General features: G+C 35.6%; 1 protein-coding gene across 6 annotated transcripts; it reads left to right on the top strand.

The window, feature by feature from the left end:
• The first annotated feature begins 249 nt into the window (after positions 1-249).
• Positions 250-24813, top strand: prkcbp1l (protein kinase C binding protein 1, like). Of its 6 annotated transcripts, none has more exons than XM_051097412.1 (20): positions 250-432; positions 5884-5954; positions 6353-6510; positions 8883-9104; positions 11682-11795; positions 11934-12026; positions 12141-12228; positions 12312-12367; positions 12926-13003; positions 13145-13260; positions 14340-14812; positions 14903-15010; positions 15112-15261; positions 17867-18382; positions 18476-18898; positions 20716-20843; positions 21208-21288; positions 21481-21559; positions 21756-21995; positions 23906-24813. In XM_051097412.1, the coding sequence occupies exons 1-20, from the start codon at positions 419-421 to the stop codon at positions 24082-24084; spliced, it is 3387 nt and encodes a 1128-aa protein (XP_050953369.1). In that variant the 5' UTR covers positions 250-418; the 3' UTR covers positions 24085-24813. The 6 variants fall into 6 exon arrangements, with proteins under 6 accessions (XP_050953369.1, XP_050953368.1, XP_050953373.1 ...); XM_051097411.1 differs by having other exon boundaries at positions 252-432; positions 6350-6510; XM_051097416.1 differs by having other exon boundaries at positions 256-432; positions 8961-9104.
• Positions 24814-25771: the final 958 nt, after the last annotated feature.

The following is a 25771-nucleotide window of genomic DNA, read 5'->3' as shown; positions in this document are numbered from 1 at the left end:
ACAAAGGCCTACGGCTCCACACGGACTCGAGACAAACAAAAGACTTTCAATGCGAAATCCCATCGAATTTCCACCGCATCCACGGCTAAAAGACATTTAGCTGCCGTTTCGCAGCGGCTCTGCGCAAACAAGCGTGCATTTTGTGCGAGTGAGGCCTAGTTCTCTCTCTCCCTCTCCTCTGTGCTCTTTCCCGCACTCACTGCTGATCCTGCCAGTGCCGAACAAAGATAATTACTCAGGAAGCGCTTCGGCCAATCAGACGAGGCCTTACATCCTGCTAGTGGGAGGGCAGCCAGTCACGGCCCTGCTCTGATCAGACAGGCCTGAGCTCTGAGTGTGGAGAGGAGAGCCCTCCCTTGTCTAAAGGCTGAGGCTGTCCTCCATGTTTTATAAGTATTGACATTACACTGTTTCAGCCATGCATCCACAGAGGTAAGCCTGATGTTTTCTTACGTCTGTCCTTTCTTGTCATTGTACTGTTTTCATCCACTGCTAACACTGTGAATTGCAGATTTGATTCTCCACTGACTGGGGAGGCCTAGCAAAGGCCTGTGCCTCAGAAAAACAGGGCAGAGGAGGAAGGAGGTGGGGGAGAGGGCCAGAGAAGGGGGGGTCAGGCTTTCTCCCTCTCGCTCTCCTGAGCTTTGGCCCGTGTGCTGCTCGGTCACATGGTTACATGGCAGACCAAGTCAGCTATCACTCATTGCTGTACTGACAAACAGCTCAGTGACTGTCATTTCTGGATATCTAGGGCCCTCTGATGATCTGCCCCACGTAGGGGGTGGAGGATCAGGGGGGTGGGGTGCTCGGGTGATGTACTTTTGTAAGCTGATTGCCTGTCCCATTGTCTGTTTGTGTCACAAGCCACGCCACAGAAAATGGAGGCATCTGTTAGGGCCTTATTAGAGAGCTCAGAGCCCCAGCTGTGGTCATTTTACACCGGGGCAGCATGGGTAATTCAGGACGTGAACTACCAATGAGGGGCGGAGAGTTGAATTCGAAGCATTTATATATATATATATTCCATTTCATGCACAATTTTCAGAGGCTTGATATTTTCAGGTTATAGTTTTAGCTTCAGGATGGATGTCATTCTTCATTTAGTTGGTGGTAAAGCTATTTTTGTGCTGATTTTGAACACCTTATCCATATGAAAATAATTGGTCTGAGTTTAATAATAGTCTGAGACGCCATTTTTTCAGCTGCATATGCAGCTCAAGCATGGATTATTCTTGCATAGGGATTTTATCAGCTTCATACAAATCATGCATTAACTTTATAAGGAAAAAGGGAAATTATTTTTCTTCAGGCCTTTAATTAGCATGCATGCCCGCAGACAGCCACATGCAAAAAGCCACAGAGTTCATCAGAATTATTGTCGACTTTCGTTTTCTTTATAAGCAGATGTATTTTCCATTGCTTTATTGTGAAGTCAGTAATATCGGCGCTGAAATATTTTGAAATCTGAATGTAAAATGTTAAATTCAGTTGCTTTTTAACCTCAAATGATGTAAAAACAAAACAGATTCTTGTCATAGATGGTGTAAAACAGCACTTTTAAGAAGACTATTGGATGAAATTTACATATTATTCATCTCCAAGTTTTTTTCAGAGATTTATGGTGAAGTTAACAATAAAATTGTGCGCAGGCACACATACACACACAGCTGCTCCCCAAGACAAAACAAGTGTGAGCAAACCACACGGGACCAAAAGCCTCCTGCCGCATTCCCAACGGATCCTTGGCCTTTCTAATGATATTTATGGCTGCGTTTCAAAAAATCCCATCCGATACGTATCGTATTTCACCTGTTTATCAACAACAAATTACAATAATTATGAGCGATTAATTTAATTGCACTCACAATACAGGCGGCTAGATCTTTGTATATGGGAAAATGACTGGAGGGTTTTACGTCAGTACGGTACAGCTCAAGTTTTGTGTGTTCCCAGGGAGATTATGCCACTGCGATTGGGATTCTTGTCAAGGAAACAACATTATAAAGGATTGCGGTGATTGGCTTCGTGCCATTCGGAGGAAATGACCGGTACTGGTCTGACAAGGCTATTTTGTCAGCTAAGAGCAAGGGAGAAAGTCAAACAGTATCAACGTCGAGATCTGTGACAGGAAACAAACGTGTGCTTAAAAAAAGCCTCACTGCTTGCCCTTGAAATGATTTGCGAAGTGGCCATGAACCACAAAGCTGCTCTTTTTAACAACCCAAGAGTACAATCTGGGGAAAAGGTTTGCCTTGTCTGAAAGGCAAAACGTTTGTTTGCATGTTGATACTCAAGTGCATTACCGCTTCACTTGTTTTTCTCAGCCGTGGCTCTTGAGACTGACCTATATGCACGGGTTTCTCTCGTTCTCCCTGTTTACTGTAAGCTCCTGTGCCATGGACGTGCCAGAGCCCGCGTCTCTGGCCTAGAGGGAGGGGGGAAGGGGAGCTCGAGCAGAGCGGTGGGGGAAGGGAGGCACTCTCATTTCCTGCGAAGAGAGAAAAAAAGACCTCGGCTCACTCTCTGACCAGTTATCTCCACATTCACAGCCGCCTTTCTCTTTATTTGGTCTGTTTGCGAGGACCTCAGATTGTTCTAGAAGACCTAGTTTTGGAGGCCGGTTTGCTTGCAGAGCCGTGGTTTTCTTTCTCATCACTGGAGGAGCTTCAGGACTTCCTGTTTCTTTGATTTCAGTGTAGAGATATGGATTTGTAGCCACGCAGTTGGCCTGACATTGTTTGACCTTTCTGAAGCCAGCAGGAAAAGAGAGGCCTGGTGGATGGGAGTTTTTGACGTGACGTGGCCCTAATGTGACATAACATCCATGTGGCTCCTTTCAGCCTCGCATTAAAGTCCAAAATGGAGAGCCCTCAGGCCCTCGGCTGCACGCTTAGATGTGCATTTCCCACCTCAGACATTGCATGTCTTATTTAACGGATATTCTTTTTCCAGATTAATGTCATTACAGTCGTTTCTGACACGGCAAATTATTTATCATTTTTACAAACAACCTGGAATATTTTCTTGTGACAAAGGTGAGTTTTATTTATCGCCACGGAGGATTATGTGCCATTTTGGATTTATTTGATGATTCCTTGAATATCTAAACAGTGGAAGTACATGGATTTTTTTTTTCTACGATGTCAAGCCGTGGCCCCGTCAATGAGAATTAGTAAAAGACTAAGGCCTCATTGTGGCCTGATGATCAATCCTCTCAATCGTGCTCGTTCTCAACGCCGGTCCTAATCCTGACCTCATGTAATGGAGAACCGTTGCCAGCTTCTAATCTTTTCTGGTCTTTTCTTTTGCACAAAGACTGGGATCAAGGCCTCGTCGTTGTAGGATTTTGTTTGTGTCGTTGGCCTTGTACCGCCTCCTCTCTTTCACCTGTCATTTACCAGCTTCTCTTTGGTACCCGTTATTTCCATCCTACCCTTGCGGTTGAGAAGGTTTTAGTCGATTGATTGACCGTAGTGGGTTTCCCCTGTATAGGGTAAATAAGCCCTCATTGTGGTCAAGATACGTGTGGTTGAGTGTTAAGTAGTTACCTTTTTAGTTGCTGTTGTTGTTGTTGTTGTTTAATACTTCAGCTTATCAGTTCATTTTTATTAACTGTTCTTAACTGTTAAATGTTTCTGATCAGATTAAATTCTCGCCAGATGTTTTACATCTATTTTGTTACATTTGATCAGATGATAATGTTAAGATCAAATGTTTTCCTTAAAATTGTCTAGGGCTGTCACTAACGATTATTTTGGTAATCGAGTAGTCTAGCGATTTTTCCAGCGATTAATCGAGTCATCGGATAATTATAATAAAAAAAAGTTGTAGTAATAAAATAGACTTAAGTGAATGAACAATAGGCTTTAAAACCTACATAAACTACATGCATGTAAATTAATTAAAGTGCACATATTAAACCTGCGTCGCATATATTTATTTTTCTATTTCAATTGTAACGTTTGTGAATTCTTAACAGCACTATGTTTTATGATTTTTAAATTGGTTTAATATGTGTAATGCGCCACTTCCGTTATTTTGCCGATTATTTGACAGGCAAAATGCAATCGAGGATTTTTTAAATCGAATACTCGAATACAATCAAGGAATCGTTGCAGCCCTAAAATTGTCACATTGATCGTGTAAGACTTGATTTTGGCAAATTTGTTTTGGCTAGCCTTGTCCACTGAATTCTCACTGGTTCACAAAACTGTTGGACATATTAATTGCAAAATAAGAAATATATGCATAAATAGTAGCTTTTCAGCAGCTCGTACTAAAGGCCTTCATATACCAAGAGCAATGCAACAATGCAATGTAAAATTCTGAACTGCGAACTGCGAACTGTGAACTGAACTGCAAATTACCTAAATTTTCATATGCCAAGAGCAATGCAGCAATGCAACAATGCAATGTAAAATTCTGAACTGCGAATTACCTAAATTTTCATCTGCCAAATGATATTTCATTGTGAGTGGGGCTACTAGGTGCGACGGCACACAAATTTGACCCATGCAACGAATATAATGTACGTGGTTGGTCAAATGGCATTTATGCTTACAATGATTCAATCGCTGAAGATCTTTGAATCTCTGAGCTGTTGGTTTCTACACGTTTCTATTTAGCGGTAGTATTCAAATGTATCATGTGGCAAATCGCTGTTATTGTTTGTTGCTGTTTATTTGCGCCGTCAATGGTCGCTAATGTTTAAGTCAACAGAAATTGATTTTTGACCTCTTTTTTGATAACGTTTGTTGCAGAAAATTCCCCCTTTAGAACTTCCAACCCTGCTAAAAAACACAATAGAAACCATTACAGAATTTGCTATTGTTTACTGGTTATGTATTGGTTTTAATGGAAACTGTAATGGACCCTGTGTGTTTCTACTGGTAACTGGTCGCCTTCTGTTGGTGGCTTGTTGAAAACCAATAATTCCTAATGGAACATGTTCCAAAACACACTACAGAAAAGCATTTTTTAATGGTTTTAATGGTTAAAAGTTAATGGTTTGTATGGTATTTGTAGTGGAAACTTTTTTTGTAATGGTGTTTCTTTCAGTAGGGTGCTTTGATTAGTGACTGGTTAGGGGACTATGTGATGGTACGGGTCTTTTTTGAGGCCTGCATCTTTAATGAAGGAAATTATCTTTTTGCACATTGCGTATTGGGTTTCGAAATTAGGCAGTGTTTCGTTTTAACATCTTTTTCCTTTATTAGTCATATCATTTCATTTGTTTTTACTGGCATGCAAAGCATACTATTAAAATTAATGTCAGCTTGACAGCCTAATGTAAATTTAATGCTTTGTAGGCCACATTTTGAACGTATCCATGTCAGTAGCTGACAGTATTTTAGCACAGATTATGCGTGAACTCGGACGGGGCCAAATCCTCTCAGACAAGAAGTAGACTAATGAGACTGAATTAAAGACACTCTCTGGTGCTCAGCAGACGTCTGCTCCGTAAATCCCTTGTGAGAGTGGACCTATTCACGGCGGTATTCCCCATGAACATGTTTGCTTAATTTGAAGGAGGTGCTGATCTATTACTAGACACCAAGAGAGAGTTAGTTTACTCCTCGCACGTCTCGATCAGACGACTTTCCCCTCGTAAGGTTAAACTGCTTAATGTCATCTTGTAAATTCACTCTGTAGGCCCATGATTGGTTACAGCACAGACAAAGCAATATACTCATGCAAGGGTCCCCTAGCACAAAGTAAATCTGCTTCATATGTGGAATGGAGGACGATTGCTATGAACAACAACAGCATAACTCTGGAGATTAGATTACATCACCCAAGTCTTTTATCTCAGGGGGAGACCTCATGAGATTTCAGTGTCTTATTCCAGCGTTTTCTTTTGCTCTCTCTCTCTACTTCATTTAGTTTGGCTGTGGAGGAAGTAAAGACGGAGTCTGATGCTGTTGATGGGATGGAGGTGTCCGTGCCACCCAAAGGTATTTTTTTCTTTGCGACTCTTTTGTTCGTGCAATCTTATGTAACAGACTCTAAAAATAGATCCAGATTGTGTACAATTCTTCAGCTGAAATAAATAAAAAGCAAGTCACGCTTTTAATCTGAACCACATCAGAGTGGCGTGCAACCTAATTTTCTCTTTCATTATGCCGACTGGTTGTTGCTGTGTTAGTAGGTTAGTCAGACGTTTGATACCACGTCTTTTGTTTTATTCTTAAGGATGTGCATAAAAGACAAGCCTCTTTGTGCATGCGGAGGTCGATGGTGGTTTGTGTTGTTGATGCTTTGAAAGGTCACAATCACAGGCCCATCTGGGTGAGGTGTTGTATTATCCATGTGGCTTTGCATAATAAAGCAGCTGTGGTTCTTTCATCAGCAGTCCCTGATCTAGGATCAGCGGAGCAGGCGCTGGCTGTGCAGAAGAGGAAAGCACCCAGTCCTCCACATTCCTCAAACGGACACTCTCCCTCTGACACGTCACCCAGTCCCATAAAGAAAAAGAAGAAACCGGGTTTAGTCAGCAACAATAAAGACCAAGTATGTTCCCTCGTTGGCTTCCTGATGTCCTTTTGTTGAATTTTAACTGGTTTAAGCTGACATATCTTGCTCAGATGAATTTAAAAACGTGTAGTATCCAAAACCTTTGGTTTGTTAGTCAAGCTCTTGTCTCTTCCTGTGTCCTTTTGACATTTTCTTGCATTTTTCTATTCAAACGGCCAATCGAAATAATCAGGATTGATTGTGGCTTGTAAATATGTGTGTTTGATTTTAATTTCCATTCAATGTGCAGTTTTTAATGATAAAACACTGGTCACTGAAAGGGCCAAATGCTTTTACTGATTTGCATGAACAAAGTCGACCCCTTGTGGGGATTTCTGTCCTGTATGCTACAGGATGGCTTCAAAAAGCATTTGGACACTACAGGCATAGTTAAAGGGATATATTTCCCCCCTAAACAAAAATTCTGTCATTTATTCACCTTCACGTCATTCCAAATATTATTTCCTTGTTTTTATCCATATAATGAGAGTAAATGGGGTCCAAACGATATTGGACAAAATTTGGACAAAAAGACATTTCTTTCTGTTCCACATAAGAAATAACGTCATACTGTTTTGGAATGAACACAGAAATTTAATTTTGGGGGGGAAACTACACTACCAGTCAAAAGCTTTTAAACTGTAAGATTTTTAATGTTTTTGTTTTTTAAAGAAATCTCTTCTGCTTACCAAGCCTGCATTTATTTGATCCAAAATACAGCAAAAACATATATATTGAAATATTTTTACTATTTAAAATACCTGCTTTCTATTTGAATATATTTTAAAATGTAATTTATTCCTGTGATCAAAGCTGAATTTTCAGCATCATCACTCTAGTCTTCAGTGTCACATGATCCTTCAGAAATCATTCTAATATGCTGATTTTCTGTTCAAGAAACTTTTATTATTATCATTATCAATACTTAAAACAGCTGCGTACATTTTTTAGGATCCTGTGATGAGTAGTAAGATCCAACAATCAGCTTTTATCTGAAATAAAAATCTTTTGAAACATTATACAATATACTAATCAAAGTTTTTTTTTTATTTGGAGGGGGAGAAATTATAGAAATTATTAGTTTTATTTAGCAAGGATGCTTTAAATTGATCAAAAGTGATGATATAGACATTTATATTTTTACAGAAGATTTCTATTTTAGATAAATGTTGTTCTTTTGAACTTTTTATTCATCAGAGAAACCAGAAAAAAATCTACTCAGCTGTTTTCAACATAATAATGTTTTTTGACCAGCAAATCAGAATATTCTAAAATAAACTAAAAACAAAAAAATCAGCTTTGAAATAACAGGAATTTAATAAATTACATTTTAAAATATATTTAAATAGAAAACAGGTATTTTAAATAGTAAAAACATTTAAAAATTGTACTGTTTTTGCTATATTTTGGATCAAATAAATACAGGCTTGGTGAGCAGAGAGACTTCTTCAAAAAAAACTGAAAAAAAATCTTGCTGTTCAAAAAGTTTGACTGGTAGTGTATACCTTTGATGAATTTATGTCATTGCATTAGATAAAAATAGAATATTTAGTATTAAATCATAAAACAAATCTTACTGACTCTCAACTTTTGAACGGTAGTGATATATACTTAATGTAACGAACTGCACCTGTGGTTACCAGCTGGTTAAAGCCACTGAAAAAATAGCTTGAAAGGAAGTCCGTTCTGAGAAAAGCTCTAGCTTTCGTTACTAATCATTTGTTTGCAGATGACACCTTTTTAAAAGGGTATGCAAGTGTCCAAATGCTTCTTTTTGGGCCTACTGTAAGTTCACTTAATTACAGCTAAAAATCAAGTGCACTGATTTTATTGAATGCTGTGCTGTCTTTGTGGTGGTGTGTTGCAATGCATATGAATAATGTTTAATGAAAGATGCCAAGTGTGGATTTGCTTACTGGTCTTATTTAAAAAAAATACTAAGTGAATTTATATTAATTGATTTCTTTTTATCAGGTATTTAAAAACTAATTAGCTATCCTTTTTTGTGGATTGTTTAATATATTTATGTTAAATGACAACTTGGTCTAAAGTATATTTTACCACTATCTCTTCATCCTGCTAATCTGTATTTGGCATCTGATGGTAATTTAGGATTTCGTTCAAATCCTGGTGAAACACACTTGATCTCAGACACCATGTGTTTCTCAGATCACACACGAGTTGTGAAGTGTGTTTACGGAAATGTGAAATCCTACAGTGTCCTCCCAGTGTGTCGCTTTTGACCCAGTGGTCATGTGACTGCTTACCTGTCCGTGCTTCATTTATTGCAGTGCCTTGCTACGTTTCCCCTGCGAGTGTTGTGGCTTGTGATTTGACCCCTTGCCCTGTCTCTCTTGCCTGCATTTCAGTGTGAGCTAAGACATGGTCCCTTTTACTATGTCAAGCAGCCCGCACTCACCACAGACCCTGTTGATGTTGTACCGCAGGACGGGAGGAATGACTTCTACTGCTGGGTGTGTCACCGCGAGGGCCAGGTGCTCTGCTGTGAGCTCTGCCCGCGCGTCTACCACGCCAAGTGCCTCAAACTGGCTGCAGAGCCTGAGGGCGACTGGTTCTGTCCAGAATGCGAGGTACTGAGGACTGTGAATGTCGGCTGTGTCTGGATTAGTCACGTTATGGGACTGTCCTTCTGGCAGTTTACCGGTCATATGAAAACTTAAGACCTGTTCCAAAACCTACTGAGCTGCCTACTTGTTTCAAAAAGTAATAAAAGACTTAAAGGGATAGTTTACCTAAAAATAAAATTGCTAATTTATTCTCCTTCATGTCAATTACGAAACTGTATTGTCTTGTTTAAAGGATAGTTAACCCAAAAATGAGAATTCTGTCATTAATTACTCACCCTAATGTCGTTCGAAACCCGTAAGAATTTTGTTCGTCTTCAGAACACATTTTAAGGTATGTTTGATGAAATCCAAGAGCTTTCTGACCCTGCATAGACAGCAGTGCAATTGAAACGTTGCAAGAAAACTTTTTGTGCGCAACAAAAACAATAACAATTTCTTCTCTTACAGTCTCAACACATACAGCAGAGACTTTCCCTCAAAGAGAAGAAATCATTAAATAAAGTTATTTTTTTGTATTCTCATAGCTTTATAACACACACTGTAAAAAATGAAAAACACAATTTGTTGAGTCATCTTAAAATAATTTGTTACCCTGCTGCCTTAAAATTTTAAGTTCAGTCAACTCAAATAAGTTTATTCAACTTGAAATGTTAAGTTGTACTAAGTAACAACTTAGATATTTGAGTTTGCTAAACTTAACAGACGGGCAAGTAACCCAGCTGCCTTAATTTTAAGTTGTCACTTAGTATAATTTAACATTTCAAGTTGAATAAACTTTTTTTGAGTTGACTGAACTTAAAATTTAAGGCAGCCAGGTTACAAATTATTTTAAGTTGACTCAACAAATTGTTTTTTACAGTGCAGTTGAACCACTGATGTCAAATGGACTGTTTTAACAATGTCCTTACTACCTTTCTCTGCCTGGGAGCGTTTCAGTTGCATTGCTGTCTGTGCAGGGTTAGAAAGCTTTTGGATTTTATCAAAAATATCTTAATTTGTGTTCCAAAGATAAACAAAGTTCTTATGGGTTTGGAAGAACATGAGGGTGAGTAATTAATGACAGAATTTTAAAACGATCTCTTTTTTGTTTTTTTTTTTTTTTTTGGTTAATTTAAATAAAGCTGAAATAAAATATAAATATTGAATAAAAATCTTAAACTGAAAAAGTAAAATGTAACGTTTTGCCTTAGCAGCTAAGTCAAATAAAACAAGTGCAAAGTATTAAAATTACTAGCTATATAAAAATATAAACCCCCCAAAACTTACTGAAATAAAGCTGAAAATAAAATATAAATATTGAATGAAAATCTTAAACTTAAAAATAAAAATTTAAAATTATGCCTGAACAACTAAAATAAACAAGTGCAAAGTGTTAAAAATTACTAGCTATATAGAAATATAAAAAAAACTCAAAACTAATACACATGACAAAAGCATAACAAAATGACTAAAACTTAAACTGAAATTAAATGATTTAGAAGACTTAAAAAAAAAAAAAAATCTAAATATTAATAAATATTATAAACCTATGTAAATAATACTAAAATAACAATAAAACTGCATGAGCTGTGGAATATAAAGGATATTTTGAGAATTGTCTCGGTGTCTAAGTCGGAGGGCTTGAATACTTTTGATTCCCGACATTCTTCAAAATATCTTTTGTGTTCCCGAAGGGTAATGTTGAACTATCCCTTTAAAGAAAAATTTTGTAGACGTTCTCCACAAAAGAAACTGACATTTTTACCAAAATATCACAGTATCTTTTGTGGAGAACGTCTAATCCAAAATAGCAGACAAGTCACAATAAATGTTCATTATAAATTAACATTTCATTCAGTACGATAAGTAGTAAGTTGGTATAATATACGATATACGATAAGTAGTTTACCGGTATAATTAAATTGGCTATTTTACCCAATATTTGAACGTGTTTTATATCTTTATGCTTCCCGTTTTATCACGTATCAGTGCTGTGTTTTTAGCTTAGCATCAAACTAACGTCAATCTACAATCACTGAGGCGAATATTCAAAGTGCTTTGCGTGACCGCTATTTTTATCTGCCATATGAGTTTCGATAACAATTAGGATGCCGTCTAGGCAGTAGCACAAGCTCACTATGTTTTGGAGACAAACAGGTGCTTTACTACTCCTTACTTAAGAGTTTTAAGCTTTTGTTTGGACTAGAATGAACTAGATCATTCAGAAACCAGTTACACAGGTTGAATTAGCAATGTAGGGCTGTAGCTATATGTGCTCTGACACTTAACTTAACGTTACTTGTTTTTTACCAAATCTTGTCATACATTGTGATATCTAAAATTTGTTCACAAATGAATTTATTCTGGTACAGTTCATATGTTTACAATTGAAAACAGCATCAATGTATTTTTACACTCCTAATTTGCAGCAATTGTTTATTCTTGGCAACAGTAGAAAGAATTTAGTTTAATACATCTTATTATGTCAAGTTAAATAGACTGTAATGCAATCAAGAAAATGTTTCAAAGCACATAAATGATTATGAATTGTATGTGTGTGTGATTTATGAATATAGTACAGTCATTTCACTCTCTATCCAGAAAATAACAGTGGCTGAATGCATAGAGACTCAGAGTAAAGCTATGACCATGCTTAACCTGGAGCAGCTGTCCTACCTGCTGAAGTTCGCTTTGCAGAAAATGAAACAGCCAGGGGTGAGTCAATTATAACATTATCCTCTCTTACAATTTTAGTCATTCCAGAGTTTAATTTTGGTGGTCTTGGTTTTTACGTGATTAGGTTGCGTTGATTCAACCCTTGAGGTGCGTCATTATGAATGATTTATCTTGCAGACCGAACCATTTCAGAAGCCGGTGTCACTTGAACAGCACCCGGATTATGCCGAGTACATATTTCACCCCATGGATCTGTGCACTCTAGAGAAGGTGGGTTAAATAATAAACATATTTTTGTTAAATGTGTTTTTTTTTTGTTTAGTTTTTAAGGTTATGTGCCTAAAGGTAAAAAATACTGTAACTGAGAAGTATGTGTGTCTGTAGAATATCAAGAAGAAAATGTACGGTTGCACAGAAGCATTTTTGGCCGACGTGAAATGGATTCTACACAACTGTATCATTTATAATGGAGGTTAGTGCTGGTCTGTGAAATCAGTGTGCGTGTATCTTGACTCATATCTGTACATTCATGAAGTTTCAATGGGTCTTTTTCAGGAAACCATAAGCTAACTGCAACTGCTAAAGTTATTGTCAAGATCTGTGAACATGAAGTGAGTACTTTATTATCCTTACAATACATAATACATGTTACGTATAAACCAAATATTACTGCTCAAAAGTTTGGGGTCTGTAAGATTATTTGTACGATATTTTAATTATTTTACAATGTAATTTATTTCTCTAATGGCAAAGCTGAATTTTCAGTATCATTACTCCAGTTTCACTGTCATGATCCTTCAGAAATCATTCTAATATGATGATTTGCTGCTCAAGAAACATTTTTTATTATTATTAATGTTCACAAACATTTGTGCTGCTTAATATTTTTGTGAAAACTGATCCACTTTTTTTCAGGCTTCTATCATGAAGTTCAAAAGATGCACATTTATTTAAAAAAAAAAAAACTTTTGTAACAGCATAGATGTAATTACTGTCAGTTTTGATTAAATGAATGCATCCTTACTGAATAAAAGTATTAATTTCTTTCCAAAAGGAAAAAAAGGAAAGAAAATCCTACCAGCCCCAAATTTGTTAACAGTAGTATATGTGTAATTGTATAAATAAGGTGGTAACAGAAAATAATTACAGTATCTATTAATCATCCACAGATGAATGAAATTGAGGTTTGTCCGGAGTGCTACCTGTCCGCCTGTCAGAAGAGGGACAACTGGTTCTGCGAACCTTGTGTAAGAGGATAATCGTTTTATAAAATTACATAAAATGTCAATTAGTCATTTTACTAGTCATTTTTTTTAAGTATCATAAAGGTAAATATGTGGGCTGTATTTCATTGGAGGGTAATGGTCATGTTTGTTGTTTTCATGTAGTCTCAGCCTCATCCTTTGGTGTGGGCCAAACTGAAAGGTTTTCCCTTCTGGCCCGCAAAAGCCTTGAGAGACAAGGACGGTCAGGTGGACGCACGGTTCTTTGGCCAGCATGACAGGTGAGCCTGTTAATCTTGTATTAACTTAATATATTGAATATTTACAGAATTTAAGAATATAAAAACAATAACATCCCGCAAATCAGATTGAACATAATTTGCCTAAAGTTTTAATAGCATCTCTGATTTAAACATAGTAGCAAATAGATTTCCAGTTCTAATTTCCAATTTGGTTACCATTGTATAATTGTTACAGTGTGTTTAGTTAAGTCTTTTACATTTTAAAATGGGTTAATATTACTGTTATTGTATTGGTAAAATGAAAAACAAATAATTGATTAATTTCAGACAAAATATTCAGGAAAAAAATGCATAACTCTCAAGAATATCATGAAAAATGTTTTTAAAATTTTAAGTTAAGCATTTTGTTCGTCTATATCTAGATGTACACTGCCGTTCAAAAGTTTTGGGATCAGTAAGATTATTAATGTTTTTTTAAAGAAGTTTCTTCTGCTCATCAAGACTGTGTTTATTTGATTGAAAATACGTTTAAAATATTAGTAATATTGTGAAATATTAAAATAGTGCTTTTTTATTTTAATATATTTTGAAATGTAATTTATTCCTATAATCAAAGCTGAATTTTCAGAATCATTACTCCAGTCTTCAGTGTCACATGATTCTTCAGAAATCATTCTAATATGCTGATTTATTATAAATATTGTGTTGCTTAACAGAAATCGTTTGTAACAATATACACTACCATTCAAAGTTTGGGGTCAGTAAATCTTTTCTTTCTTTGTTTGAAAGAAATTAATGCAGAATGATGAAGGATCATGTGACACTGAAGACTGAAGTAGTTATGCTGAAAATTCAGCTTTGCAACACAGAAATAGATTTTATTTAAAAGTATATTAAAATAGAAAACTGTTCTTTTAAATTAAAATGTAATATTATAATTCTTTTTTGTATTTTTGATGAAATAAATGGAACTTTGAGCATAAGAGAGTTCTTTCATACATTCCAATCAAGGATTTGTTATATTTACAACAGTATCAGTGTTATCATGATATTTTGCTGTCATACATCATTTTTTAAATGTATTAAAATATGTACGTTTCTGTTTATTTGCATTTCAGAGCGTGGGTACCCATAAACAACTGTTACCTCATGTCCAAGGAGATCCCCTTCTCTGTGAAGAAGACCAAAAGCATCTTTAACAGCGCGATGCAAGAAATGGAGGTCTATGTGGAAAACGTGCGCAAGAAGTACGGCGTGTTCAACTACGCCCCGTTCCGGACACCTTACACACCCAACAACCAGTTCCAAATGCTTCAGGACCCTAATAACCCTAAAAAAGGCACGGTGAAGCCTGAGAAACAGGACAAAGTCAAGTTCAACTTCGACATGACTGCATCTCCCAAGATGCTCTTGGGTAAAACAGTGATGTCTGGAGGGGCAGGACGGCGGATCTCTGTGACAGACGTGCCCAGATCGCCAATGAGCACCAACTCCTCAGTCCACACGGGGTCCGACCTGGAGCAGGACGAACGAGGGGCGAGAGTGTCATCGAGTCACTATAGCGGCGGTGAAGACTCAATGGATTATACAGGTGATTAATTAGATTTATTGCTTTTAAAATGCACATGTTTTGTTTTACAAATAATAAAGGGTGATTAAAGTTTTAAAGTTTTGCCCACAGCGTCCCCTGCATCTCTAAAGACAAGCAACAGCCCCAAGCCTATAATACCCACGCCGGTTAAACAGGAAAGGAGTTCGGGCACGGGAGGGATCCTCAACTTAAATCTGGGTGAGTCTCAAATCAACTTGAGGCCCGCTGAAATGACCACTGCACTCTGATCCTTTATTTCTCTCGTTTGTTGAATATTTGAACTGGTTGTATTTCCTCAGATCGCAGTAAAGCTGAAATGGACCTGAAGGAGTTGAGTGAGACTGTACAACAACAACAGCAGCAGCAAGGGACTTCGGTTCTCCTCACTTCTCCCAAAAAAACAACTAGGAGTTTGGACAAAACTATAGAGAGCTGCAAGGCTCAGCTGGGTAATGAACACATGAACACACACAAATGATGATTAACAATAGACCTCAAACAGTGAACATCCAACCTTGGTTTCGGAAGTGTTTTCACATTTATTTGCTCCATATGAATATCATAAAGTTCTTGAACCAAAGTAGCCTTCTTTGAGATCACAACATTACAGTATTTGATATCAAGCAATATTCAAAATACAGATGGATAAACAGATTAATAGACCAGGGTAGAAGAAATCTTAATTTCCCAGAATGCCATTAAATTCCCTTAAAGGGATAGTTCACCCAAAAATGAAAATTACCCCATGATTTACTCACCTTCAAGCCATCTTAGGTGTATATGACTTTCTTCTTTTAGATGAATGCAATCAGAGTTACAGTGGCATGCGAAAGTTTGGGAACCCCTTGCAGAATCTGTAAAAATGTGAATAATTTTAACAAAATAAGAGAGATCATACAAAATGCATGTTATTTTTTATTTAGTACTGTCCGAGTAGGATATTTTACATAAAAGATGTTTTCATATATTCCACAAGACAAAAAGATAGCTAAATATTATTAAATAGCTAAAAATTATTGAAATAACCCCCTTCAAAAGTTTGGGAATCCTTGGCTCTTAATACTGTATGTGTAGTTACCTGGATGATCTACGACTGTTTTCGTAAATCCGAGGGGTGAAAGCTTTTTGAATTTGAAGATCAAGGTAAATTGTACTTAATTTGTCTTGCGGGAAACCTGCTAGTATCTTCTGTTGCTTCCAAAGGGCAGTACTAAATTTAAAAAAATATATACTTCAACAAAATAAGAAAAATTTGGAATCTTCATGCTGTTCAAAAGTTCTCACCCCCGGTTCTTAATGCACCTTGTTTCCTTCTGGAGCATCAGGGAGCGTTTAAACCTTTTTTTTAATAGTTGTGTTTGAGTCCCTCAGTTGTCCCCAGTGTGAAAAGATGGATCTCAAAATCATACAGTCATTGCTGGAAAGGGAATTTCAAAGAATCTGCAGGACGGATTTTTCTGGAAGGATTTTTCTGAAGAACAGTACTGTTCAGAACAAACAAGGGACTCATAAACAACCATCACAAAACAAAAAAAACATTGTAGATCATCCAAACACGTCACCAAAACTTTTAAAGAGGGTTATTTTAATAATTTTTAGCTATTTTTTGTCTTGTGGACTACATGTAAACATCTTTTATGTTATACTCAGGACATATCATATATCAAATATCATACTCAGGACAATACTAAATAAAAAACAACATGCATTTTCTATGATTCACAGATTCTGCAAGGGGTTCCGAAAATTTCACATGCTTTATAATGGCAGTGAATGGCTGTTTATATTTTGAAGTCCAATAAATTTCATCCATCCATCATAAAAAGTGCTCCACATGGCTCTAATGGGTTAATAAAGGCCTTCAGAAGTGAATCGGTGCATTTGTGTAAGAAAAATATCCATATGTAAAATTTTATAAATGCAATCTGTAGCTTCCGCTAACTTCAGCATCCTTCACCATGTTTGCCTATGTCCTACGTCATCTGTCAACGCCGCTCTTTCGTGAATGCACGTATGACAGGCCTTTATTAACCCCACAGAGCCGTGTGGAGTAGTTTTTTATGATGGATGGATGCACCTTATTGGACTTCAAAAAATCAACAGCCATCCACTGCCATTATAAAGCCTGGAAGAGCCAGGACATTTGTTAATACAACTCCAATTGCATTTGTCTGAAAGAAAAAAGTAATGTACACCTAGGATGGCTTGAGGGTGTTAATTTTTTTTTGGGTGAACTATGCTTTTAAATTACTTTGCAATTCAGTTAATTCCTCTTCCTTTTATTCCAGTTCATATTCCAGTTTATGGTTGTAAACAACTAAGTTCAAATTCCAACTTATGAACTGAAAGGGAACCAGTTCTCTAATTCTACACTTTGCACAGCTTTAACATGCTTTTTATGAGGCAATAAACTACACTTGTGTCTCCCATAAAGCATTGTGAATGATAATCCAATCTATCTGGGTTTTTGTGTAGTTTTATTGTCTTATCAGAAAAAACACTATTTATTTATTTATTTGATCTATTGATCTATTGACTATTGATCTCTTTATTTGATCAAAAGAATTGTAATATTGTGAAATATTATTAGAAAGAACAGATTTGTATTCCCTGTGTGTACAAGGGGAACGTCCTTTACGTCCTTTCCTTATCAGAAAAAAACATCACTACTGTTTTTATGCTTAAGCAATTTAATTAGCTGCCTGCTATAAGCTAAAGTTATGTAGGTCACCTGCAAACATTGCCTAGATTTCTGCTTCACTTATTGGTGATTAGTGTGCATCTTGCTTCAAGAGTTATGGTTGATGCATTACTAGTAATCTTGTACACACAGGGAATACAAATCTGTTCTTTCTAATAATATTTCACAATATTACAATTATTTTTGATCCAATAAATAGAGGCTAGGTGAGCATAAGAGACGCCATAAAAAAATGTGGGAAAACCTTACGAAGCCCAGACTTTTGAATGGTGTTGTATGTCTGAAACCATGCTTTTGAGCTTATGCAGTGTTTAAAATGTAGAACTGAAAATGGCCTCTTTCTCTATCCACAGGAATCAATGAAATCTCAGATGACTGTGTTGAGCACAGTGACACGGATGACTCTGACAAATCTGACTCCAGCGACAGCGAAGACATGTCTGAGGATGAACAGAAGCCCAAGAACACTAACCACAACAACAGTGTCCACAAAGACTCCAAAAAGAGACCCAGACCTCCATCTGCTCAAGGACAAGACCAAGATGCTGCCCCGCCAACCACTGGAGGAACACCAGGTGGAGACAAGAAATCCACAGAGCCCCAGACCAAAGAGAAGTCAAGCGGTGGTGTGGAGAAAGACTCCCAGGAGAAGAGCAAACCCCTGCAGCAGACCCAGAAGGAGAAGTCACAGCCTGGGCAGGACGTTCGACCTGCTGGATCAGAGCACGAAGTGGACTCAGACTCCGAGCGGGAGCTGGTGATAGACCTCGGTGAAGAACCAGGTGGGAGGGAAAAGAAGAAAGCCAAGCGAGAGACCCCTTTAGCCCCCATCTCCACAACTAAAGATCAGACAGGCATTAAAACAGATGGTAGATACCTAATCATTTGGATTTTATTTCTGTAAAATATAGAGATATGTTTTTATTTCTAATCTGAATCTTTCTTTTTTCCCCATTGTTTAGGTAAAGCTTCTGCATCTACCAGCATATCAGCTTCTTCATCCACAGATAACACTTCATCTACCATCAATCCTGGTCCAAAAGATGCAACCGCATCTGCCATCAAGCCTCCAGCCACAGCTGCAACTGCATCTACTGCTCAAGCCACCTCCACCTCGGCTGTTCAACCTGTGTCTACAGTCCCAGTCGCATCCAATGTGGTGAAAAAACAGCGCCCTCTGCTGCCCAAGGAGAGCGCACAGCCGGCGCAGAGGCCTGCGACCTGGAACCCGGCTGGGGGTAAATTACATACGTCAAGTCAGAAGGTGCAGAGACAGCAACAACAAGGTGAAACGGTTCCTCAGATAGTGGCGCAGAGCCAAGCTCAGCCCCAGAGCTCAGCCAACAACTCCAGCACACGCTACCAGACCAGACAGTCCGTTAAAGGTAAATGAACAATTCTCAGTGCAGAAGTTTTAAAGTTTTACACACACAAAAAGTAGCAAAAATAAGAACACGCACACATACAGTCAAACCAAAAATTATTCAGAGCCCAGATATAATTTCTGATTTTTTTTTTTTTTATTAACTAGTGGGTGCAGAACACTAATTTGTGACCCTGGACCACAAAACTAGTCATTTTTGGAAATCATCTTTCAATAAATAAGCTTTCCATCGATGTATGGTTTGTTTGGATAGGACAATATTTGTCCGAGATACAACTTTTTCTAAAGTAAACTAACTGTTTTAACTAAATCTGGAATTTGACGGTGCAAAAAAAGTCTAAATATTGAGAAAATTGCCTTTAAAGTTTCCAAATGAAGTTCTCAGCAATGCATATTACTAATCAAAAATTAAGTTTTGATATATTTGCAGTAGGAAATTTAAGATATCTTCATAGAAAATTATCTTGGACTTAATATCCTAATGATTTTTGGCATAAAAGAAAAATTGATCATTTTGACCCATACAATGTATTTTTGGCTATTGATTACAAATATACCCATGCTACCGTGTGGTCCAGGGTCAAGTGAGTATAGCAAAATAAAATGAACTGTGACATATTATACCCAAAAAATGTTCATACAGTGGACTACCAGTAAAATTGATAAACATTTGGAACCATAAATTTGATTTGACACTTTGACCAGACCATGTTTTGTTACATACCTTTTTATCAAAGTTGTCTGACATTTATCAAGATGAATTTGTTCTGACACAGTTTAACTCTTGAGTTCTTGTCATATTTTATTACCATTTTTAAACTATAACATGTATACATTTTTTTATTTATTGTGGGAATATAACTTAATTATTATGGGAATATAAATATAGCATTTTTTTCAGATCTAGACAAATACCGCTAGATGAAAATCACTGATCTGAAATAGTCCGTTTAAAATCTGTTTTTAGATTTAATAAAAAAGTAATATTAAAAAAAATTATATTATCAAAATATATAAAATATATAAGATAATATTATATTGTCATATATATTTTCTGACCATATAAAATAATGGTTTTTATTTTAATAAACTTTAAAATATAATTTATTCCTGTGATGCAAAGCTGAATTTTTATCAGCTGTTACTCCAGTCTGAAGTGTCAGATGATTCTTCAGAAATCATTCTAATATGCTGATTTATTATCAATGTTGGAAACAGTTGTACTGCTTAATATTTTTTGGAACCTGTGATACTTTTTTCAGGATTCTTTGATCAATAAAAGGTTAAAAAGAACAGTATTTATTTAAAATAGAAAGGTTAACAATATACACTACTGTTCAAAAGTTTGGGGTCGGTACATTTTTATTTTTTTGAAAGAAATTAATAGTTTTATTCACCAAGGATGTGTTAATTTAATAAAATGTCATAGCATATATTTACATTGTTAGAAAATATTTATATTTTGAATAAATGCCGTTCTTTTTAACTTATTCATTAAAGAATCCTGAAAAAAAAAAGAATCACAGGTTTAAAAAAATGGTTTCCAACAGTGATTATTCTAATAATAAATCAGCATATTAGAATGATTTCTGAAGGATCATATGACACTTAAGACTGGAGAATAAAATATATATATAACTGACATTAACAATGAGACTGTAGGGCATAACAATTACGACAACAACAACAACAACAACAACAGTAAAACTAAAGGTTAAGACATTTATTGTCCATGGTGATTAACATTATACAGCTCAATTTGTATTCATAGCATTGTTTCACTGGGACATTAATCCTTTTCTCATGTTTCACCACCAGTTCAACACAAAGACACCTCGCCTGTTAACATGGGTTCTGGTACATCAACTTCTGGTCTGTCTGGAGACTTCCTCGCCCCTCCGGCATCTGCTGACGTCGCCGCTGACATCGCCAAGTACACCACTAAGGTGAGTCAGATATTTTCTTATCATTTAAAACAGTTCAAACTATTAAAATAAATAGCACATTAGTAAAATAAACGCCGCCAACAAGCACTAAAATTTTAAAATAGTACATTATAAAACACAAAGCCTTGACTTCAGGCCACAGATGCAATCCCTGTGCTGTAATTCAATAAAATCATTTGAAAAATAATTTTTAAAAGAAAAATATCATTCCAGTATGCAATTTCATGATATGGAATGAATTATGAAGGCTTTTGGATAGTTAACATAAATTACTGCTGAACTACTATTACTCAAATTGTGCCTAAATCATTTTAAAATCAATGATGAATTTGACTGTTGTCTGTGCTTTCCATCATTATGGCAGATGATGGATGTGATCAAGGGAACAATGACAGAGATATACAATGATCTCTCAAAGAGCACGACGGGGAACACCATTGCAGAGGTTTGTGCTTTTATGCCATTTCTGAATTCTTGATTTTATTCTCCCATTCACACTGTTTCTCAATATGTATTTTATAAAAGGTTAAACTTTTCCAAGGCACTTATAGGTTGCAGGTTGACCGATTGAATTTCTATAATGGCAATACTTTGTTGTGGTTCTCTCAGGTGACATTCTCTGTGGATTTTATTGCAGATCCGGCGGTTGCGGATTGAGATTGAGAAACTCCAGTGGTTGCATCAGCAGGAGCTGTCGGAGATGAAACATAACCTCGGTGACTCTCCATCATGAGCTATAATAGCATTGCAAAACTGTGTTATGGTGGTTTTGTGATAGCGGATGCTTTTGTTATCCAATGCAATTTAGTGAACATTTACAGAGAACAGATCACTAAACTCTTTTCCTACAAGTTCTAGATGACCAAACCAGTGCTTCAACCACTAATATATCACTATTGTGTGTGTCTGTAGAGCTGACCATGGCTGAAATGAGGCAGAGTCTGGAGCAGGAGAAAGAGCGGCTGGTGTCAGAGGTAAAGAAACAGATGGAGATGGAGAAACAGCAGGCGGTGGATGAGACCAAGAAGAAGCAGTGGTGTGCCAACTGCAAGAAAGAGGCCATTTTCTACTGCTGCTGGAACACAAGTTACTGTGACTACCCCTGCCAGCAGGCACACTGGCCCGAACACATGAAATCCTGCACACAGTCAGGTAACCATTTCTCTGTACTATCTTTTTCATTTTTTTTTCGTAATCTATGGTTCCGTGGAAAATCTTTAACTTCTATAAAAACGTTCTATCGCGCAAAAGGTTCGTTCTTTATAGTGCAATAAGTGCATTGCTATATAAAACCGCTTTCTGAACTTTTATTTCCATTAGAGTATCACTTTTACCAAAAGATTAGAAGAGCGAAGACAAGAAAAGACAGGGATTAAGAAATTTTAAAGGCCAGAATCTAACTTTTATTACCCAAATTAGCACCAAAGGCCACAAATGTGAAAGGCTAAGTTCAGAATAGCATACTAACATACTACTTGTACTATTTCTCCAGTGTGTATACTGTGCACAGTATGCCATTTTTGTATACGTGGAATATTTTTAGCAAAAAGTGCAGTACACAACAGAGCACACTGCACAGAATACTGTCACATAATGCAATGCACTTATTTTCATTTATCTTTATCTTTATTTTCATTTCCATTGTAATGCAGTGTAATTATGTAATTAAGTTTTATTTTACTTTTTATAGTCTGACCAAGTAATGTTTGTTTTTTAAATGATGTTAAGACATTTTACTTAAATAAAAAATGCAAAATAACAATTTTTAATTCCAAGATGATAAATGGATGCCGCTCAATCATTTTTTATGATTTTATTTACTTGTACTTATAAACTTCAACAAATATAGTATTTCTTTTGCCTTTCACAATAGCTTATTTTCTATGACTTTCCAAAAGAGTAAAAAAAAAATTGTTTGTTTGTTGGTTAAAAAAAGGAGTTTTTTTTGTTTTGTTTTTTTGTAAATTAATATAACACAAAAATATAGTTTTATAAATGTTACACTGCTGTTCAAAAGTTTCGGATCAATACGATTTTTAATGTTTTTTTTTTAAGAATTCTCTTATGCTCATTAAGGCTGCATTTACTTGATCAAAAATACAGAAAAAAACAATAATGTTGTAAAATATTATTACAGTTTAAAATAATGGTTTTCTATTTCAATATATTTTAAAATATAATTTATTCCTGTGATGCAAAGCTGAATTTTCTTCAGCCATTACTCCAGTCTTCAGTGTCACATGATCCTTCAGAAATCATTCTAATATGCTGATTTATTCCTTTTATTATCAATATTGGAAACAGTTGTGCTGCTTTTTTATTTTTTTATTTAAACCTGTGATCCTTTTATCAGGATTTAAATGAAAAGTTAAAAAGAACAGTATTTATTCAAAATATAAATATTTTCTAATAATTTGTCTTTGCTATGACATTTTATCAATTTAACACACCTTGGTGAATAAAAGTATTAACTTCATTTCAAAACAGAAAGAATAAAAACTTACTGACCACAGACTTTTAATTGGTAGTTTATATTGTTACAAATGATTCCTATTTTAAATGCTGTTCTTTTAAACTTTTTTATTCCTCAAAGAATTCTGAAAAAGTATCAAAGGTTCCAAAAATATTAATCAGCACAGCTTTTTCCAACACTGATAATAACTCATCATATTAAAATGATTTCTGAAGAATCATGTAACACTGAAGACTGGAGTAATGATGCTGAATTTTTTTTTCTATCACAGTAATAAATTACATTTTAAAATATATTGACATAGAAAACTGTTTTTTTTACATTGAAATGATGTTTCACAGTATTACTTTTTTATGGATTTCTTATCAAATAAATGCAACCTTGATGAGCATTAACTTACTTAAAAAAAAAAAAAAACATTAAAAATCTTACTGTTCCCAAACTTTTGAACGGCAGTGTACATATTTTTTAAATGGAAAAACTAAGTATATGCTGTACTTTATTCAGTATGTAGTAAGCTAGTATTAGTATTAGTGTTTTCTTTTGCATTTGTTACTCAATAGCAATCGTCTTAATTTTATCTCCTCAGCCACAGCATCTCAGCAGGAAACTGAAGCAGAAGCCAGTTCGGAAGGAGCTGGAAAACCTGTAGGACAGTCCCCAAAAACCCAGCCTTCACCAACCGGAGAAAGAACATCACCCGCAAACCGAGGACCCTCCCCTTCCACAGACAACACTAAAGGCAGCTCCTCCGTGGCCGTCTCATAACCCGAGTGTGAGATCTTTTTTTTATTGTGCGGACGGTGCCATTCAAAGAGAGTCAGATGTTAACACCAAAGGACCTTGACTCATTTCAAACAGACTGTTTCTTGTTCAGTGTGATCATGACATGATGTCACTTCCTGTTCACTACATCCAACGCAACATTAGGCCTATAAAAGTTTGATTCATTTCTACGTACATTTCGTATTTGAATTTGTGACTTGTATAGTACAAAGACAGAAACACCCTTTGACATAAAATATGCAACTGTTGTAAAACTGTTGTCCTTTTTTTTTTTTTTTTTTTTTTTATACATATCGACTTTTGTAAACTTCAACAAAATGTGTTTGAACGATATCATTTTTTTCTTTTAATGTGAAAGATGCACTTAGAAGTGCCTCTGAAAGAGTCAAGTTCATTTTATCAAATGAAGAGCGTGTTTGTACAAGGTCAAAAACTTATGGAATATGATTGTTAGTACTAATGGATTGTCACTACGTTTTTTGGAAAGATTTAATTCTTTAATATCCTTCACCCATGAAAGGTTTCTTGTCAAACAAATAAACAAAAATGAGCAAAAATCTAGAGGAGTGAAGGAAAAGATTATACATATTGTGGGCATGTTTCTTTTTTCTCTTGTCTTGTGGACTCTCTTGTTTACATACTGTAAATACAAAAGAATAAGCAGAGATGATATCTGTAAGAAAAATAAAGTCTTCATGAGACAAATCTTTGGTCTTTTTAATGCTTTTCTGTCAAGAATAGCTATGAATTCATTTCTCTTATGATGACATTTTAGTTAAGAGATTTTCACTATCAACTAGTTGCTTATTAGAATACACTACCAGTCAAAAGTTTTTGAACAGTAAGATTTTTTTATGTTTTTTAAATAAGTATTTTTACTATTTAAAGTAATTGTTTTCTATTTTAATATATTTTAAAAATCCTGTGATCAAAGCTAAATTTTCAGCATCATTACTCCAGTCTTTAGTGTCACATGATCCTTCAGAAAACATTCTAATAAGTGATGACAAAAAAATTCTATTTCAGATCAATTTCTGTATTTCTGAACTTTCTATTCATCAAAAAATTCTACTCAGCTGTTTTTAATATAATAATAATTATAATAATAATAATGTTGAACAGCAAATCAGCATATTAGAATGACTTCTGAAGGATCATGTGACTGAAGTAATGATGCTAAAAATTCAGCTTTGAAATCACAGAAATAAATTACATTTTAAATTATATTCAAATAGAAAACAGTCATTTTAAATACTAAAAATATTTCAACATTTTACCGATTTTGCTGTACTTTGGATCAAATAAATGCAGGCTTGGTGAGCAGAAGAGACTCGTTAAAAAAACATTAAAATCCTCAAACTTTTGACTGGTGGTGTATACTACTAGAATATTTGTTTTATTAGTATCTAAATAAGCACATATTAATGCCTTGTTCTGCATGGCCATCTTTTAGATCCCTTAAACCTACTCCATACCTAAACTAAACAACTACCTTACTAACTATTAAAAAGCAGCAGATTAGAAGAATATTGCGGTCGTAGTTAATAGTTAATATTGTGAACTGGTCCCAAACTAAAGCGTGACCTCTCTTACACTTACTTTAAGCATTTGACCAAAAAAGACTTTAATTCCACATTTAGATATGGTCTATCTATACATAAATACATAG

The sequence above is a fragment of the Labeo rohita genome, chromosome 23, assembly GCF_022985175.1.
Source record: "Labeo rohita strain BAU-BD-2019 chromosome 23, IGBB_LRoh.1.0, whole genome shotgun sequence".
NCBI lineage: Eukaryota > Metazoa > Chordata > Actinopteri > Cypriniformes > Cyprinidae > Labeo > Labeo rohita.
Note: the sequence above shows the minus strand (reverse complement) of the source record. Positions and strands in the feature narration are given on the sequence as shown.

Coding starts and splice junctions, on each gene's coding strand:
- prkcbp1l (XM_051097411.1), top strand. Junction 5,955..6,349: donor GGTGTCCGTGCCACCCAAAG/GTATTTTTTTCT, acceptor TTCTTTCATCAG/CAGTCCCTGATCTAGGATCA. Junction 6,511..8,882: donor TCAGCAACAATAAAGACCAA/GTATGTTCCCTC, acceptor CCTGCATTTCAG/TGTGAGCTAAGACATGGTCC.